Genomic DNA, 19,165 nt, shown 5'->3' on the forward strand with positions numbered 1-19,165 from the left:
TTGCCATATTTTTTGATCACACCTTGTAAATATCTACATAAATAGAAAAATATATACACACACAAGAATGACTGAACAGGAAGAACATTTAATATATTTTGAGCATTATGAATCAAACCAACAGCCAAGTAAGATGGAGGGCAATTGTGTAACACCACACTTTATGTAAAGGATTTAAAGCATTATAATAAGAGAAATCAGAATTATGACTTTTGGTTTGCATTTACGAGGACAACTTGGCATAAAACAAACATTCAAGACAAGAATATTCTAATTAAGACTGACTGAAGTGCTGCACATTGTTTACTGGAGAATTTTTAAAAGATCTACTCCAAGTACACTTCTAATTAAAAAAAAAATAAAAATAAAAAATAGAGTACAAAGTGCCTCGAGGTATGCTGTGAAAGGGTGTGGCTGCAAGTTTTGCTAATGCAGGTTATCTGGCTGAACTTTTAAAATTATGAAAAGGCTGATCATGGAAATGATGTGCAAAAACAGTTCTGCAAAATACCGCAGCATTGCATTGTCTGTCTGGCATGATACGAGAGGTAACAATCAAATATCCGCTTTTGCTTATGAATAAGACCTTTTTGTCAAATGTCCATTACATTTACTCCCACATCCCTAATATATCCATGAGGTGCACTTAGTACTTTAATCTTTGCACTGAAAAAGCAGCCTACTCAAAAGCAGTAATTACAGCCACTTGGACTTCTCAAATGTAATGCAAAACTAACCAGGACAAGGGAGTGATTAGTCAGGCGGGTTAGTTGAGCTCCCCAGAGAAGGACTGATGCATTTCTCAAAAACCAGGTAGCGGTTTAAAGCTAGTTGAGTGTATAAAATTATTTTCAGAATTTTGAAGAGGTTGATGCAGGTTCTAAGTGCAACAACTAAAATATTTCAAAAGCCTAAACAATAATTTAAATAAAGAGAGTGAGAGAATAAATTTCCTTTTAGAATTCATTTCTCTAGTTGAGTATTGATGAAGAAATAATGTCATTTAGCCATTAATGTGTGAATAACGGCAATGACATATGTTAGAGAACACCCTCTTGTATGGTGGAAATGTAATGAAATGAGTATAACACCATAGAATGCAAAACTAAAAACTGCTTGTATCAAGTACTGCAGAGGACACAAGCATTTTAGTCTATAAAAACTGGATGTAATTAATCTTTTTTTTGTGACATTAAAAATACAGTGAAGCCTTGTTGTAACCTGGAGAGAGCTAAGGTAAGTGCTGCTGTGTACCAAAATTAGCGTTTCATCAGCACTTGACACAAACGTTACTGTACTACGAGTAAAGCACTACGATGAACCAGCATTCTATTCATGGACAGCCGAAGAAGAAATGCCATGACAGGGGTGTGGAAATCAAATTTTTTTTCTACTTGTCCACGGGCAAGTAAATTTAGAAAATCCACTTGTCCGCCAATTAAATTCACTTGCCCATAAACAAATAAACTATTTTTCACTTTTGTTATTTTTTCTGATCTCTTTTATTGATGCCAAAACTGCCTTCCATTTTAAAAAAGTTCTTTCAGGGAGTAGTATTTTGCCACCTTGCTCTAGAAAATGATTCCCTTATTTTAACTCACTAATAAACAATGCCTTCATTATAGCTACACTAGTTCTGTTTCACATATTACAGTTACATAACAGAACACTGCCCTGATTCATTTTCTGCCATTGTTCTTCAGCTTTTGTCTTGCAACATCTTCTCCCCCAAGAATCTTTACCATCTCAGACAGCATGGGCTAAATGCTGTTCATTTCTGCTTGTGCTGAACTGCATGGTTCCTGGTACTGATACTGACGGCAAATTTGGCAAAAAACGGAGTCGGCATCGTCTGCATTTACCCACGGAAACTCTTTGAGCCATTGCGATTGAAAAGACCGTTTTCGTTTTTTTATCATACTCGCGGTCCCTTTCAGCTTTTGTATTTCTTTTCTTGTCCTCATTGTCAGTTTTTTCAGGGCCCGTTTTAATTGAGAAACGATCCATTTCTCATCCGAGATGCTACTTGCTTCAGTTTCAGCAACACGCACATAGCGAGAAGAACGTGCTTACCGCAGTGCATTATGGGTTACACAGGTAATTCCTAATGACGTATTCGAAATTCCGCAAGATGGTACATTACCAAAGAAGTAAATATTACCGATGATGTCGGGAAAAAATAATCGCGTCTAAGATTTTTCTTCTTTATTTTTAATAAACTGACAGCACGAAACCAACATGTTTTTATATGAAAAATTCTCTAATCAAAAACGATCTATAGACAGCTCATCAGAATTGTCACGCAATAAATTTCTTAACTTCTCAATATATCACAACCTACGCGAAATCGCAAATTTCAGGAAAGATTCACTGCCTAACAAGCTTTATGTGGTGAAAACATTTGCAAGTAAAATGACCGCATTTTTATGTAGAAACAATGAAATTTTTCAATAATATATAAAAGTTATCGATTATAATGAAAAATCATCAAATTACATCGTAATGTCGGCATGAAAAAATGACCGCATCTCCAAGCGTGTAAATAGTAGGGTAAAATACTTGTGTAAGACCATAAGAGTGATTCCCCTTTGAAAAATCAGCTGTCATTTTGTAAACAATATTGAATACCAATTTGAGACATGAAGAACATGCCTAAGTAGACTGTTTCCGCACGAAGTACGTACCCAAATGTTTAAAATTTAAAAGTACTGTAGTGGTAAAAATGTGCCCTGCACAGCACATATAATTCTTTTTTCTCTAGAAAATTGCACTTGTCCGCGGACAACTGAAACCAGAAAAACACGCTTGTCCAACGGTCAATTTACCCGTGTCGGATGAGTCGGACGTTGGATTTCCGCACCCCTGCATGAATTAAATCTGGGGAATGACTCGCATTTAGCTGTTTTGCAATTGTTAGGCACATTTTGGAAATGTATTTCTGAGAAGTGTTCAGGATACTAGGGGTTTCAAAAATGCCCCCAGTTCAAATTAAAATTTTTGTCCCTCGAAACACAGGAGCAGAAATTGCTCCTAAAATTTATATTACTGGCGCGATTACTAATGATAGTTGTTAAATTACCACGCCACTGACTTCTATAATGTGGTGGTTTGTGTGTGTGTGTGTGTGTGTGTGTGTTTAAAGCTGTTTCTTTGTCTGTGAATGTGCTTGTTTGTAAAATGGACCCCACATTGTTTGACTGGCTCTTGCGGAGCTTGCTGCAAAGAGACAAATAACTGCCTCTGCCCCTCATCCATTGGTCAAGACCCTCATCTCCAATTAAAAAAAAACTCAAATCTCGTGTGACTTGTATTTCCTGTTTTATAATGTGTGCTGATTTTCTTCTGGAAGATAAGAAACTAGAAGACGTTGTGAAAAAGACAATGGTGGCAAAATTGGATACCATAGTGAAAAATTCCCCTCCAGGAGGCGCTGTCTTGGAGCATTTTTAGCCACAGGCTCATTCCTCCACAGTTTGCTAACAAACGCCTGTGGTGATATTTTCTGTCTGCTGATATCGGGCAATTCAATGCTTCCTCCAGATGTACCAGACCAAACACTCTTTAATGTGCTATTTTCTGCACAATATTTGTATGTTTTCTATTGATTGCATTAGTCCTTTTTGTTTGTATGCTTTTTTTTTTTTTTGCTTCTGCTGCTGTATGCATCGAAAGTATCTATTTAACAATATTGTAGCAACAAATGCTTGTGTTTTGAGTATACAACTGAATAACTGACATGTAGATTATGTAAGATGGGTAATGGTTTTTCTTTTTCCATGAACGTATTTTATATCATTTGCTGCTGTTCAAGTTTGGTCACCGTTTACTTGTATTATATTGTGGTTTCCTGCAGAATTAAGATGATTAAAAAATGTAAGATTCAAAAAATTTCTCAACTATTGCTACTAACTACATGGAGTAGGTAACATAGTTAATTTTCGGGTGATGTATTCCTTTAAAAGGCACTACAGATTAGAAGAATGGCTGTCTGTTATCTTCAACAATATAGTCTGTTTAGGAGGCCCGTCCTTCCATTTTCCTTTTTGTTGAGTGTACTGGGTAGTTGGTGTTTAAGGCCATGTCACGTTACGCATCTTTTGCAGTCGCAGACTTCATTTCAATTATCTTAGCAGGTCAGAGGCAGTCGCAGTATACTCCCAACCATGTTGTTTGTTATCTCCAGTGAGTCTGTCCATCCAGCCCTTTACATGACCCAACAAGATCAAACTGGTTTGGGTTTTTTATTTATTTATTTATTTATTTTTTGGTCTCAAGTCATGGGGTAGGCGTGTGTACATGAGAGGTGACAGCCAATGAAAACTCGGCCAGAAGAGCAACGTATATAAAGCAGCTAATTGTTGTACGTCAGGCAGCACATTATTGGTTGTCTAAACGGGGAGTGCCCAATACCTTGGAAATGTGAAACTAACCTGGAAATCCATCTCACAGTCCTCTAATTTGACATACCTTGAGATATCTAGTTGTGTAATGTATACTCTGGCGACAAAATGCAGTCATCAAGTTTTAAATCCCTTCTCACCAGAAGTCGAGTAGTGTGACTAATCGGCTTTGCTGAAAGGAATGTTCTGAGCCAACTAGGGGAAATTCTCCAAAGAGGAAGGGTGAATATTGGCGGTAGTTCCACGATGGGGACTGGATCCCCAAATGACGTTCCACAGCAACTGTTGGTTGCAAAGACCAGCAGAAGATGAAAATTGGGTTGCGAGGAAAAAGTTTAAGGACCACTGCCTCAAAGGACACACATTCAAGCCTCATTTCTATCTGTTCACTTGTGCTTCTATTTTTAAAAATGTGTCCCAATTAATTTTAGTAACACGGTAGTGTAAATATACTGGATACATTATTGGTGCCAATAAATTCCCTAATGATATGGTGGATTATGAATTGTATTTTTCCATAGCTAGCCCCGATATCTCATCAACTCTCTCATGTGCTTTGATATTCAGCTAGGTGTCTGACAGTAATGCACACATTTGTAACTCTTCATTTTGGGGTATCCTGCAATTTCCATTCTATTGTATCCTAAGCGGTTACTGACTTGCAAAAGAAAAGGCTTGAGTTTGCCGTATTACCAGTCAGTCTGCCTGGATAGGAAGCTTCAGAATGAAGAAGGGTGGTTGGATTCTGTGTGTGTGTGTGTCTCTGTCTCTTTGTGTGTGTGTGTGTCTCTGTCTCTTTATTACACTTCTTCAGTATTTCAGCTAGGTGTCATGAAGTAACCTTTCGGCTAAATGAAGCCTATTAATGTCTTTCTGAGTGGTGAACTTGTGGATTACATGTGGCTTTTTGCCTTTTCTGCTCGAGGCTAGAGATGTTCATTTCTGTCAGAGGTGCTCGTGGTTGGTCTCCACTGTCATTGTAATGCTGCTATGTCTCCTTTTTTTTTTTTTTTTTAACTGTGTCGGCCAAAACTGCATACAGTGCTTCAGTAGCTCCAGCCCTTGGTTGAGAATGGTGTCCCTGGAATTGGTTTTGTGAAAGCTGGTGAAGTTTATTAGTTGGCAGTGTGCTGGTTTAGAAAATTACTCCCATGTCCCAGTTTGGGAAAATTATGGAGTTCTAAAACAAATCCTTATTCAAATTGTTTCTCTTTCTCTCCCTCCTATTTTTTTATGACTGTTATAATAGTAGGTTATGTTGAATTCCTGGCTACTCAGGGATAGGATTGGGGGTGGTGGTGGGGGGGAGATGCAAGCTGGAGTTGGTCAAGCCAAGCTGGAGTCTGTGTTTTTTGTTAAGGAGGGCAAATGCAAAACACTTTCACCGTTGTTTTTAACCGTTCCCTTTCATTACTGGCCGATGGATGGGCACCCTGTCCAGGAATTGTTTTTGCCTTGCGCCTGTTGGCACCTCTCCCAGCAAGCAGTTTCACTGCAACCCAGCACTGAATTAATTGGTTAAGAAAACGGATGGATACTTGGTTGATGATGACCCACCTATTGCTGCAGCTTCGCAGTTCTGTGTTTCTGGGTTTTGTCTAATGTTTTCACTGTAGATTTTCTGTAGGATTGCTGCTATCCTCTTATATTTGTGTGTGTGTGCACGCATGCGCATTTGAGTTTTGTTTACTAACCACATTAAAAAGGTCTGTAGTGGACAAATGCAAATGGTACCCCATCTAAGGCTGGCTCAGTACCGCAAATTGTAGTAGGATCTCTTAAAGGAATAGGCCATCCAAAGATTTTCCTTTTTTCTTTTTTTTCGTTGTTAAAAAAAAATGTAATTCTCCTGTTTTTCTGCAGCTTGGAGATAACATTTATGAAGCAATAAAAGCCAAAGGCGACCAATGCAAACAAATAAAAATCTCATTACTTCTGTCGCATAACCTTAATGTTAAGTCATCCAGTCATGCTCGTTGCATTCTAAAGCTGTACATTTTTGCTAATATGTCTTTATAAAGCCACTTCTGGGAGAGCATGCTCAGAACCAAATGTTTGTGCGTTTAGATGGATGGATTTTTATGGCCAGTGTGTGTAAAACTGAATTTACATACATATTTATATAAGTTGAGTTTCTGTTGCCAGAAGCTAATGTTGGATTGTACTAAACTTATGACTTTGGCATCAATACTAGCTTTTTGGACTAGCTATACCAAAATAACTGAATGTTGACCATTGAACAAATAACTGAACCTACTCTTTGTTGCATGATGTTCCCACCCCACCCTCCTTAATGCAGCCTCCTGGATGCCTTGCACATTCCACCGGACCCCGTGCCACTTCCCTCTTGGAGCATCCTGTGTGCATCAAGTCTTACCGTCAAGGTGTACAAGTTGCAGAGGCAAGGAAGGAACCCCCTTGATGTCTTGGGGAGGGACAGGGTGGCATTATTTGGGTTGTCTCCGGTTTTTCGATGCATAGTTTTTTGTGTAGTCTACTGCATGCCGAAGGTGTTTTGCGGTATTTATATTAAAAAAAAAAACACACACCTTAACGTTTACTTCCGGTACTAAAAATACCAAAATGCTGTTATTGTACTGTTGGTAATTTCTGTACTGGTATACCACATAACTCCACCTTGAACTGAGGATGTATGACTTTATAATCGCTTCAGATTTTGTTATTCAATACTGAATAAAACAATATGTGTTGAATGAAAGGAATTAGAAGAAATTATCAAAACCTGCTTAGCAAGGAACTGGGTTACATTTCTGCTGAATAAATCTCTCTCTCTCATAAAAAAAACTTGGTACGAGACGTGAGCTTTTGAAGAGAGATGACAAAGACAGAGACAGTTTCACTATGCGAGACAAGCAAGTCACATCATACTTGCAACCTTTTGAAGTAAGTCCTGTGATACACATGCAGAGCAGGTTAGAGGTAATGGAAGTAGGAAAATTTAAAATGTTTCAAGAAAATGAGAGTAAAGCTCACATTAGCGCAAACAAACAGAAAATATTACCTGGTGAATGGAACAGCGAAAAGGGATCGAATAGTGCTCAAAGCGCCACACGAAATGCAGATCACGCCGCACGGGAGCAGCAGCAAGCCAGGAGCTCATTGAGCAAAGAGGAGGTAAAACAAAAAAAAAACACCTGTTGTTGTTTGTTTCCCATTGTATCACCGTTAAAGAGGGGTTTTGGTGGAGCGACCATGTCTCCTTTGGGTACATTCAGCCCCCACTCTTCATGACAGTGCGTAGCCGTAAAGAAAAGATCGCATCAGCGCAAACAAATGGAAAATAATACTCTGTGAAATAATGGAACAGCGAAAACAGATCGAATAGTGTTTGAGGATGTCCGAGGGAGGAGAGAGACAAGGCAGTGACTTTAAAACGTTCGAAGCGCCGCACAAAATGCAGATCACGCCACACAGGAGGAGCAGCAAACCAGCAGCTGATCGAGCAAAGAGGAGGTAAAAACAACTGCTATTTGCTTCCCATTGTATCACCGTTAAAGAGGGGTTTCAAAGGAGTGGCCACATCTCCTTGGGGTGCGTTCAGCCCCCGTCTTAACAACAGTGCTTGGCGGGTGGGGGCTATGGTGGAAGGGGGTTACTGAACGAAGTGAATGTCTGTCTCTTATCTGTCTGTCTGCTTTTCACAAGAGAATTTCTTATTCGATTTAGATTGGTGTTTTCTGTAATTTGCTTGAACATTCTGGTTGATTTTGTGACTTGTCTCATTGCTCTAAACATCATAGTTTGCTTGCAGGAGTTATTTATCCATGCAAATCCAAGACCCGGGGGAATGGGGAGCCGGGTGGGGCCCTCCTTACCCCCTTGCCAGCCTCCGTTAGAGTCGGTGTACCTTGCCTTCTGCTTAGCTAGCGATACCGGTTTGTTTATTGATTTTTAAAGTTTGTCCTGTTTCATTACTACGTGGGCAGAGGCTCAGGGGACAGCTAATTTTGAATATAAATTTAAAATAATTATTGGGAGATGATTGCAAGACAAATTGTAGATTCTTGCAGTATTGCCAGGTCTATCCTTATCTTGTGGAATCACCAAGGCACACTAGATTAATCTGGTCATATACACCAACCACTCCACCTCCAAAAGTCACTAGAAAATATATTATAAACATTGGGGAAGGTCATACGAATAAAAAGAAAACAAGGAATCTTTTTTATTTTTCATTTTTCTTAGCTGTCACAGCTTTGTATCTGGCCACGATGTGGAGTGCCACATCAAAGGGTCTGAATGCTTATAGGAATGAAATTTCAAATTGTGCTTTTTAATAAAATTGCAAACTTCAACTTTATTATGGGGTACTGAGTGTAGATTGATGGATAAAAATCAATCCTACCGTATTTGACTTGGGCTGTAACTGATCAAGATTAAATTATTAAAAGGGGACTCATTCCCTGCAAAACTAACAGACAGCCAATATTTTCTTTGTTTGGTTCAACTGAGAAAATTAATTCTGTTCCATAGATCCACTCTGTTAAAATTACTAACCCAGGCAAAGTTCAGCAATTTAAATTCACAATCAGGTGAATTGTGTTTTTTAAAGACAAACTTTGTTGCTAAACACTGGCAGATGCATCTCGCAACTTTTTCATAACAAGCTTGGTATTGCAGTACTACTGTATATAAAGGTTTAATGGGTTTGTTGTCTGCCTGCACAAAGACTGCTGACTACTAAATGGTTTGTAACCGAAAAGAGTAAAAATAAAACATGCACACGCAGGAGTTTGATTCCGTCACCTCTGTAATGGTTTTTGAGGTGCAAAGTTGTGGTAGATAGCAAGGCATGTTTTGGATATTAAAGTCTTTAAAATGTTCTGCATGATTATGCACCACATCACATGGTTTAAAACAAAGTGTACTCCTGTTTTCTTTTGTTTTACTGTAGATAGTATCTATAGTTTAAAAAAATTTTGCTTAACACGAGTTCTTGTTCATTGACTGGTCATAACGCCTCCTTTTTTACAAATTGACTTATTGCTTCATTGAATTGTTTGTGTGTGTGTGTGTGTTGCATAGCAACTGCGTTTCAGTTTTGCCTTTTAAAAAAGATTATCTAAATTGATTTCCTCCACTTCTGGGGAAGTCCTTGTCAGTCATTACTGGAACATTTCTAGAACTGGAGTATTAACCAATACTCAAGAATTGGAAACTGTGTTTCACTAATATGCTGGAAATCGGTGAGGAAGCAAAAAAAGCAGGCGATCTTGGAGATGCATATTATATTATTTATCAAGGTTTTCAGAAGGCTTCTGCTAAGGTCTCGTGAGAGGTTTGTGATCTGACTAAACGTAGTGGGAATTCAGGGCACAGTCTGTAGAGGATGCAAAATTCTTTTTAACACCCACACACACATATATAAGTTTATTAACTTTTAAGGTGATGCTAAACTAGGTGGACGGACAAATATTGAAGAATCAGCTAAATTTTATCAGAGGGGCTTGGGCAGATTTGCAGCAGATGAAATTTAATGTAGCAGAATGTGAGGGAAGTCGAAATGTTAGATCTGAATACACAATGGGAGGTCTGAAACTACAAAGTACTCCGTGGGATTCATAAAATGGCTCCTCATTAACAATATGAAGACCGATTATTATTTCGGTTAAAAATTAGGTTATTTATCACAATGCATCATTTATAAGTCATGGGTGGTTATGCTTAAGTTCTTTAATCAGTAGTGAGACCTCATCTGGAGTACTGTGTACATGTTTGGGCTTCATATTACAAAAGGCATAGAAGAAGCACAAGAGAGAGTCCAGAAACGAGCGACTAGGCTGATTCTAAGACTGCAGGGTTTGAATTAGAAGAAAAGACGCAAGGAGTTGAATCTTCTCCTAAACCAGTGGAGATTATGAGGTGAATTAAGTGAGATGTTTAAAATTAAGAAAGGGATTATTATTGTAGATCTCAATTTTGTTTCTTTAATATAAATTCTTCAACCCGAGCCCAGGGACACAGTTGGAAACTTGTTCAGGGCAGATTTCGCACAAATGTTGTATTTTTTTCCACCCCAAGAACCATAAACACATGGAATAAATTACCAAGTAGTGTGATGGGGAGTAGGACTTTTAGGGACCTTCAAATCTCAACTTGATTTTATTTTGGACAATCTAGATAAATAGGATGGGCGAGTTTGCTGGACTGCATGGCCTGTTCTCGTCACAATTTTTCTGTTTCATACATCATGGACTCGCACCGAAAGGTATGCCAGTGTAGTTGACTGGTAAATCAAATTTCCCAGTGTAAGTAAGAGTCCTCGGCAATAGCTTGGACTTTGACTTATGCTTGATGCACTGGGGATAAGCTCTTGTCCCTAGCTACATATGGATGTTTTTCGGGAATGAATGAGTGACCCATTCTCTTTGGATGTCTTTCTATTCACTGAATATTTTGAAGTTCTTCAGAACATTTGTTGTTTCACCTTGCAGTAACATCTTGAGCTTCAGACGAAGTTTTGCACTTAAAATTACTTATCCTAGCACTTGCTCTGTTATGAGTCTTTGGATGGTATTTAAAGAAACATTAATGCATGTGTGCTGTGTATTCATTTAGTTATGAACCAGTATGAATACTATTAATTTCAAGTGTGTCACCATTTTGTACAGTTGAGTAGAGGCTGCCTTTTAAGAAAGTTGCATCACAAATTCTTAAAGTTAAAGATCCATGCAAAATTCCTTGCAATGTCCGAGATTACGGATTCACTCCTCTAACAACTTTAGTCCTTGCAGTTTTTTGAATTTTTATCTTCTAGTCCAACAAGTCATGGCATTCCAGTCCTTGACATTATCTGCCGTTTTAGTGTCTTGGATTTTGGTGTCAAATTTGTTTCTGTCAACAATTCCTGGCAATCCCAGTTTCAGCTAGGCTTATGGTTTAGTTTTTAATTTTTTAGCTGGGTCCACTCTGAGTTGTGGACTTTGACTCTCATTACAGTTTTTCTAACACACGCACACATATCCTAGTCTGGTTTACGCCGTTCTTGTGGTTGCTCACATTCCCTTTTGTGATCGGGTGGGTTGTGGAGGTTGGTTGAAAATAGTAAAAACCAGGTAGACTCTTGTCTATGCTGTGGTTCAGCACATCCTTTTTGGACACTTTTGACTGGAACAACACTGGTAAGCTATTGTGGCTGGTGTGTTAGTGCTGTATCCTTATTCAGAAGGAGTAGGCATTAACAGTAATTCTGCAGTTTTTCTAAAAGGCTTCATGAAAACATTTCAAGTATTGGTTATCCTCCTTGCGGAGAACTGATTTTTAATATACCAGCCAATGCTTAATAATACATACCTAGAGTCTCTGAACTTGTATAGTTCCTCAAAACCCCCAAAGACTAACAATACATTTGGAGTTAACTTTGAGTGTGTAAATTCTAACTATTGTGTTTATCTTTTTACTTTAGGATTCTGAAAGACCAGGGGAATCAGTTGGCGAAGAATTTGAGGATTACAGAACCAAGCCAAATGAAAATTCTTATTGCTACCAACTACTTCAGGAACTGAATGAACAGAGAAAAAAGGGTATTCTTTGTGATGTTAACATTGTTGTCAGTGGGCAAGTGTTTAGAGCTCACAAAAACATCCTGGTTGCAGGCAGCCGCTTCTTTAAAACACTCTATTGCTTAACAAAAAATGAGAGCTGTGACCAAACCACGATCACCCACTTAGATGTTGCTGCTGTTCAGGGCTTTTCGGTTATCTTAGACTTTCTATATTCTGGCAATCTTCTTCTCACAAGCCAAAATGCCATTGAGGTGATGTCCGTAGCCAGCTACCTCCAAATGACTGAAGTTGTCCAATCTTGCCGCGCTTTCATTAAGGATGCTTTGAATATCAGTACCAAGTCTGAAGCTCCTGATTCTGTAGTAGTGGATTATAACCGACGGAGAGCAATCAACAAAGATTCGAAAGGATCAGAAAAGAAACCTACCAATTTTTGGGCAACAAGCATACTCTCCAAATTGTCCATCAAAGCAAGCACCCATGTCAAGGAGGAGCCAAGTGACATAGAAGGATCCCTTAATGAAAATTATCAGCTCAGTAATTCTGGATGGGGATATGACAACTCTTCAGAGTCCACAGAGAATGAACCTCAAGGGCATGGGACAGTATTCGTCTGGAATGAAACGGCCACCCAACAACTGAAGAATATTAAGCAAGAGCCTGGCAGTGGCAGGAGGAAAAATCAGACAACCAGGCGGTTTGTGTATAATATCCCACCAGAACCAGAGGAAGGTTTTGAGGAAGGCATGCTTGTACAACCATCTGCATCGTACTCCAAAGATGACCTACAGTTCTTTTCAGAGAATGCAGGTGAAGTAATAGTGTTAAATAAGAAATGATTATTTCATGATTTCCAGGGGAACTAAATGTGATCCTTTTGTGGGGTTTTTTTTTTTGTCAGCATTTTGATAATTTCAATTTTTGTGAAAGATATATTTTTAGCTAGGTTTTGCCATCCATCAAAGAAAATCTTGCGTGTGTGTGATATGTCAACTGTTCCTACGTTTTTCATGGGTTATTTACAGGGGATTCTCTGATCAGGGTTTTTAGGGCCCATACCCATCACTGATCGTTTGTTTTCTTTGCTGTTTTAGTGAAAAACATTTTTTTTATGCTCCTGCATAACCAGCCACACCGAAATTTCATATTTTTTATTGAAGTGTTTTTTTTAATTATTCAAACTGCCAATAACAGGTGTTACCTTTTCATTTTTATTAACAAGCTTACAGAGTTTCAATTTAAGGTTCACTGACTGTAAAACTAAAATAAAAAACCTTGTTAAAATATTTTTTAATTCAATAAAACATAAAAACAAAATCATAACCTGCCATAATTCTAATAAAATGTTTATCAAGAAAGCACAAGGCTAACATGCTTTCACAAGTCAACTGGCCACATTTTGCTCTTAAGCCACCTGTTTATTAAAATTGTGAGCTGCTGTACTAAACACAAGATTGCTCCCTTTCACAGTCTAGATCCAGGCAAGGAGTGTCTGGTTTTATTACAGGAATAAATGCGAATGTATGAACTCCTTCTGCCGAAGATGCCCCTTTCTCTTTTCATTCACAAGGCGTCGTCTCTCGTTCCCTTTTCTTCCGTCTCCACTCCCTCCTAAAGTCTGCTTGTCTGCTCCCCGTTTACAGGGAGTTCGGCATCAAAATGACGCATTACTTTGCGTAATGGAGCACTATAACTAAATTACTGTAAAGATTTGAAAAAATGGTTCTAGGAAAAGAAAAGAACTGAGATTGGTTAATTTTGCTTATCTCTGTGTCATTTAAGGAGGAAATCGGGTGGTTTTGCTTGGCAGCCAATTGATCGGAGCATTGTTTGTTAATCTGACTCTCCATTTAACTGCAGTGTTTGATGCCATATTAAGAGTAAATATTGCTGAAATGGTGCCACTTTCACAAAGGGCATTATTAGCAATTGTCTTGTGCAATTTGAAAATGTGGATTTCTTATTTCTAACAGTAGCATACTGTATATTAGGATTTGGCTTTGACAAGTGGAAATAGTGAATATTTATGTCAGAAGACCAGGAAATACAGTAAACGTGGTTACATGGTGTAACTTGAATTACACAATCTCTTACTTTTTTAAGCTTTTGGTGCTGCTGCTTGATATTTATAAGGAAACATTTTTCCAGTTTCATGTAAGAAAAAAATGTTGCCATCAGTATAAGTCTAAGCAGAATTTTCTGTAAGCTGTTAATATGGAAGATGCCATTGCTGCCTGCTGCTAACAGTATTTCACGTGGGCTTTAATGCCTGTGGTGGTGCATCATCTGCATTCCAAAGCTGCTGTTTGTTGTCATCGAGTAGTTGATTGAAATCTGTAATGTTGCTAGATATCATTTTGATCAATTAAACAAAGAACTTTTTTTCTTATTTTTTCTTTATAAATCTACAACACACACATTTATTTATGGGCTTCACAGCTGACTTGATCAGCCAGTGACTACGTTTCACAGCAGTGTTTGTGCTTAATTACATTTTTATTTGATAATCCTTTGCTTAAAGAGCGAGTATCTCAGGATTGTAGCAGCAGCCGGTTGTAATGTACCCTTTGTATTTGGCAGTTAAACCCATCAGATGGTGCTTATCATTTTTGCAGGTCACTGAACAGCAAAGATAAGTCCTCAGAACAGACTGAGGTTTCCCAGTAAATGAGGCGCATTTTACTGTTGATGATTTGAGGGTAGATGTTTGTGCCCCCCTTTGCATGTGTTGAAATGAATGTGTGGAGGCAGGAGAAATTTGGTGAGACTTTACATTAAGTGTCCATAATTATACAGGTAATTACATAGCAGTTAAAGTGTAAGTACAGTGCAACTTTGAGTTATTACTCCGTGCTTACTGTGTAATACTGTGTAATGAATTACTCAGTTGTCCTTGTTGTTTCACAGTTAATATAATTACAATGTAACAATTTATCACTGATCCAAAAACAAGTGTACTTACATAGTTACAATGTATCTGTACTTTCAAAATGTAATTAAAACATTAGGGTATGTAACTACAACTATGTAACAGATGTTCCATGGTCTGGGCAATTTTAATGGAGAATTTCCGTGATGACTGCATAGGTTTTTGATTATATTTCAAGATCTTTTTTTAAATGGTGAAAACACCTTTGCAAAATGGTTAACGCTTGTTCCCCAAAATCTAGAGGGGCACCTCCTTGACATGTTTTGCTTAAACAAGCGTTTGTCACATTCTTGTACTTGTGTTACACTATTGTTGAATTTTTGTGGGCTATTATTATACCCATCTCTAACGTAACACTGCCAAACTTGCATCATTCAATCAAGGTACACAGGGCCACAGAGCCATTCCAAGCATCACCAGGCACAAGGCAGGAAACGGCCCAGGATGGGGAGCCATCCAATTGCAGGTCCCACTGACAAACCTACCAGCAGTCATACTCTGTGAATTTCCCCTTGGTATCCATCTATCTACTCTCGCACACATGGCCATGTAACCCAACCTACATGTCCTTGGGATGTGGCAGTAAAACCCATGAAGAAGACATAGGGATACATGGGTAAAATGTACAAATTTTACACACATCTCAGGATAATGAATCTGCGAGGCAAAAGTATTATCCATTTTGCAAAGGTGTTTTCACCATTTTAAACAGATCTTGAAATCTCATCGAAAACCTATGAAGTTATCACTGCAATTCTCCATTAAAATTGCCCTGACCATGGAACATCTGTTACCTAGTTGTAATTACATACCCTGATGTTTTAATTACATTTTGAAAGTACAGATACATCGGAGCTATGTAAGTACACTTGTTTTTGGATCAGTGATAAATTATTACATTGTAATTATGTAGACTTTGGAATAGCAATGACAACTGAGTAATTAACTATAGCGTTACTTTGTATTACACAGGAAGTATGGAGTAATAACTCATAGTTACACTGTACTTATACAGGTAATTACATAGTAGTTACAGTGTAGTTATGGACACTTAATGTAAAGTGTTGTCAGAAATTCTGATGTGCCATTTATGGTGGATGGCATTGATACTTTTTTCACTTTTGTGGACAAATGCTTACATGAAATTCAGAGCTTCCCACAGATATGAGTGCAGTCTGGTCAACTGGTTAATGAAAACATTGAACTTTATCTATACTAATAAAAGGCAAAGCCCTCACTGACTGACTCGCTCATCACTAATTCTCCAACTTCCCGTGTGGGTGGAAGGCTGAAATTTGGCAGGCTCATTCCTTACAGCTTACTTACAAAAGTAAAAAATTCTACGCGTAATGGTCATAACTGGAACCTACTTATGTACTTATATTCTGCCATAGCCTGCAGCTCGGTCGCCTTGTGAGGGCGGAGTTGCGTCCCTCATCGTCACGCCTCCCACGTAATTGAGTGCCTGCCCACATAAGGCCGTCTGCCGGCAACAATCCAATAGAAACACTGCCGCTAAATAGTGAAGGACTGTGCTTATGCAAACGAAGATGAGATGGTCAGGGATAGACTAGTGTTTGACACAAACTCACCGAAAGTGCGAGAGAAACTTTTAAGTGCCGGGTCTTAGCTAACATTAAATAAAGCCATCGACATCGCAAGATCGCACGAGATGCCACAAGCACAGCTGAGAATCTTCGATGCATGTACTCCGAGCGGCTCACGTGAACTGACTGTGAACGCATTACGCAGAGAACAAGGAAGAGCTCCAAAGAGCGCTGAACAAAAAACGCATTACACAATTGAGAAGGCAGCAAAAGAATATGAAGCGAGTGACGCATACAAGCATATTCATAAGTGCAGCTACTGCGGAAACAAAGCACAGTGTAAACCTCAAGTTTAAATGAAGTTCATAGACCCGCTGCCGTTTGTCATGCCAACGACGAATACGATATTTGCGAGATACAAGTTTAATGAGAAGACGCATTGCCGGGTCTGAGCTAACATTAAATAAAGCAGGTGGACATCGCAAGATTGCACGAGATAGCACAAGCACAGCTGAGAACCTTCAATGCATGTACTCCGAGCGGCTCACATGAACTGACTTTGCAGGACTGGGAAAGGTAAACCCGTGCATACAGTGTGTGAAGTCTCGGATAAAGAGGAAGACGAGCGGCTTATTGATGCAGTAAGAGAGGAACAACCCTCTGACGCTGAACAAGCCTTTGTACACATCCATAGGAAAGCAAGGTGTAAAGCTTAAGTTTAAATTACGTTCATAGACAATCTGCCGCTAAATATTCGCAGGCAAATCCACAACTTAATACCGGGAATGCCTGTTAAACATCTTAGATTCATGAGTACCGATTTGGGTAGTGATCACTTCGATGAATGAAACCTGGTATCTTTACAACGTTTGACAATCACAGAATATAACTTGAACACAACACCTCCTCCAAATGCGAACCTGATTGAACAAATCATCCTTGATGACAGCAACGCTCATAACAGTGACAAAACAATTACTCTGACAATCGTGTTACGTTATTATTAAAATGTTTCCTTTTCTTTTTCATAACTTCTTTAACACACTACTTCTCCGCTGCGAAGCACGGGTATTTTGCTAGTATTTTAAGAATAAGCAACAGTTTAAATAAGTTACATAGTGATGATAAAGGAATTTTCAATTTCAAAAACTTTTTCTCTTAATAAATGGATTTCCAGTACTGGAATACCACATAACCCTAGTGGAATATTCTTCCAAAGGCACAACCCTTTTCACCAATAAAAATGCTGGTTATGGGGAAACCCAATTGACCATAACTACATTTTAATGGGGAAAGGTGACATTTCGTTTAACTCGCTGATGGCACAGGCCATAAACAAATCAATGTTTAAAAAAACATTTTCATCTAATCCCTACTGCTTTATACAGTTATGCAGTTTGCCATCCATAAATTCAAAAGTAATGTACTGTATCTATTTACAAATCTTCCACTTTGTGTCCAAACCTGCTCTTCCAGTTTTATGGTTACTGATCCATGTGGTATTAGTTTATGGTTTTTACCTTTTTCCGTGTAAGCGGTTTTTAGGAGATAACGTTTGTCTTGGCTTTTCAAATCCTAATGAGTTTTTCACATCTTGAAATGACAGGAGAGAATGTCAGTTTTGTCTTCGTGCCGTGAGAAATATTGGGGCAGTTGTGACAGTCCAGAAGAAATGAACATATCGCTTCTGTTCCAGAGCGTTCACACCAGTTATGTCAGACTGAATGAGCCTAAGGTAGCTGCATCTAATCACATAAAGTGTCCACTTTTTTACAGCTGAATGCCTGATTATATTATTTTGTTTTACTTCGTGTTTTTCTTTTTGAACTGGCTTAATGCATTGTAAAATTTGGCATATTAGCAATTTTTATTTCATATAGAACAGGTTCCTCTTTAATTAACCATAGTCTAAATAGCATTTTTTCCCTTGTATAGAGTTGTGTGTTTCTAGCCAAACCTCCAACATCCATCATAAAAGTAAACCACAATGTAAAGCACACTACAGTACTTCCAAACATTTTATATTAAATTTGAGAAATTCCAGTATTAGATTAGTGGAATTTTTTTTTTTTAAGCAAAATGCACTTTAATCACTGATTTAAAAACTGATTTGATAAATAGTCCTACTTTTTCTGTCTTTTTTTGCCTTCTGAATTTACATGACTTCTACAGTGAGTCGTGTACTTGTGGACACCCTTAGAAGTTAAGGGGTGTACATTAAAGACTGTTTGAGAATCCCACATCTCTTGTGTAAAGAAGCATTTCCTGGCTTCAAACTACCAAGACCTGTAGTTGAAGCAGAAACCTTCACGGCCTTTAAGATTTATCTGAATAAGATACTGGGATGGCTTAGCTAAACCACCTTGATAGGATGAGAAGTCTCTTCTCATTTGATATCCCCACCATAAGAACGTGCAAGATATTTGATAGCCTTGACGAGTGCAATTGTTGATCTTGTCACCTGACGATGTCAACTTACACGACCAGAACTCACGGGGGATGAAAGTGACGTGTCTTTCCAAAGTTCTGCAAGTTTGCAACCCCTTTTTTTTTCTTCTTGACAGGCGAGGTCAGCTGCAATTTTGGTCCTTTTTCTTTTTTTCTAGTATGTTGTCTGTCCGTTAAATACAAAATAAGTTTACAAATGTCTGACGCCCCCGTTCCCTCATCCTTGTAGCCACATTCTATGCATCGCCATCCTGGCTGAGCTCTTGCATGCATACACACAGAGCCCACCCCGCTGACTTCAGACAAAATCAAACC

At 38.5% G+C, this 19,165-nt stretch overlaps 1 protein-coding gene across 2 annotated transcripts in view; it reads left to right on the top strand.

Annotated features, from left to right (window-relative positions):
- Positions 1 to 19,165, top strand: part of zbtb10 (zinc finger and BTB domain containing 10) — a 75,048-nt gene that overhangs the window by 26,479 nt on the left and 29,404 nt on the right. For both annotated transcript variants that reach the window (XM_039739033.1, XM_039739034.1), the window contains exon 2: positions 11,827 to 12,736. In XM_039739033.1, the coding sequence (XP_039594967.1) occupies positions 11,827 to 12,736 (910 nt within the window). The remainder of the gene's footprint in view (positions 1 to 11,826; positions 12,737 to 19,165) is intronic.

Source organism: Polypterus senegalus, chromosome 16 (assembly GCF_016835505.1).
Source record: "Polypterus senegalus isolate Bchr_013 chromosome 16, ASM1683550v1, whole genome shotgun sequence".
NCBI classification, from domain to species: Eukaryota; Metazoa; Chordata; class Cladistia; order Polypteriformes; family Polypteridae; genus Polypterus; species Polypterus senegalus.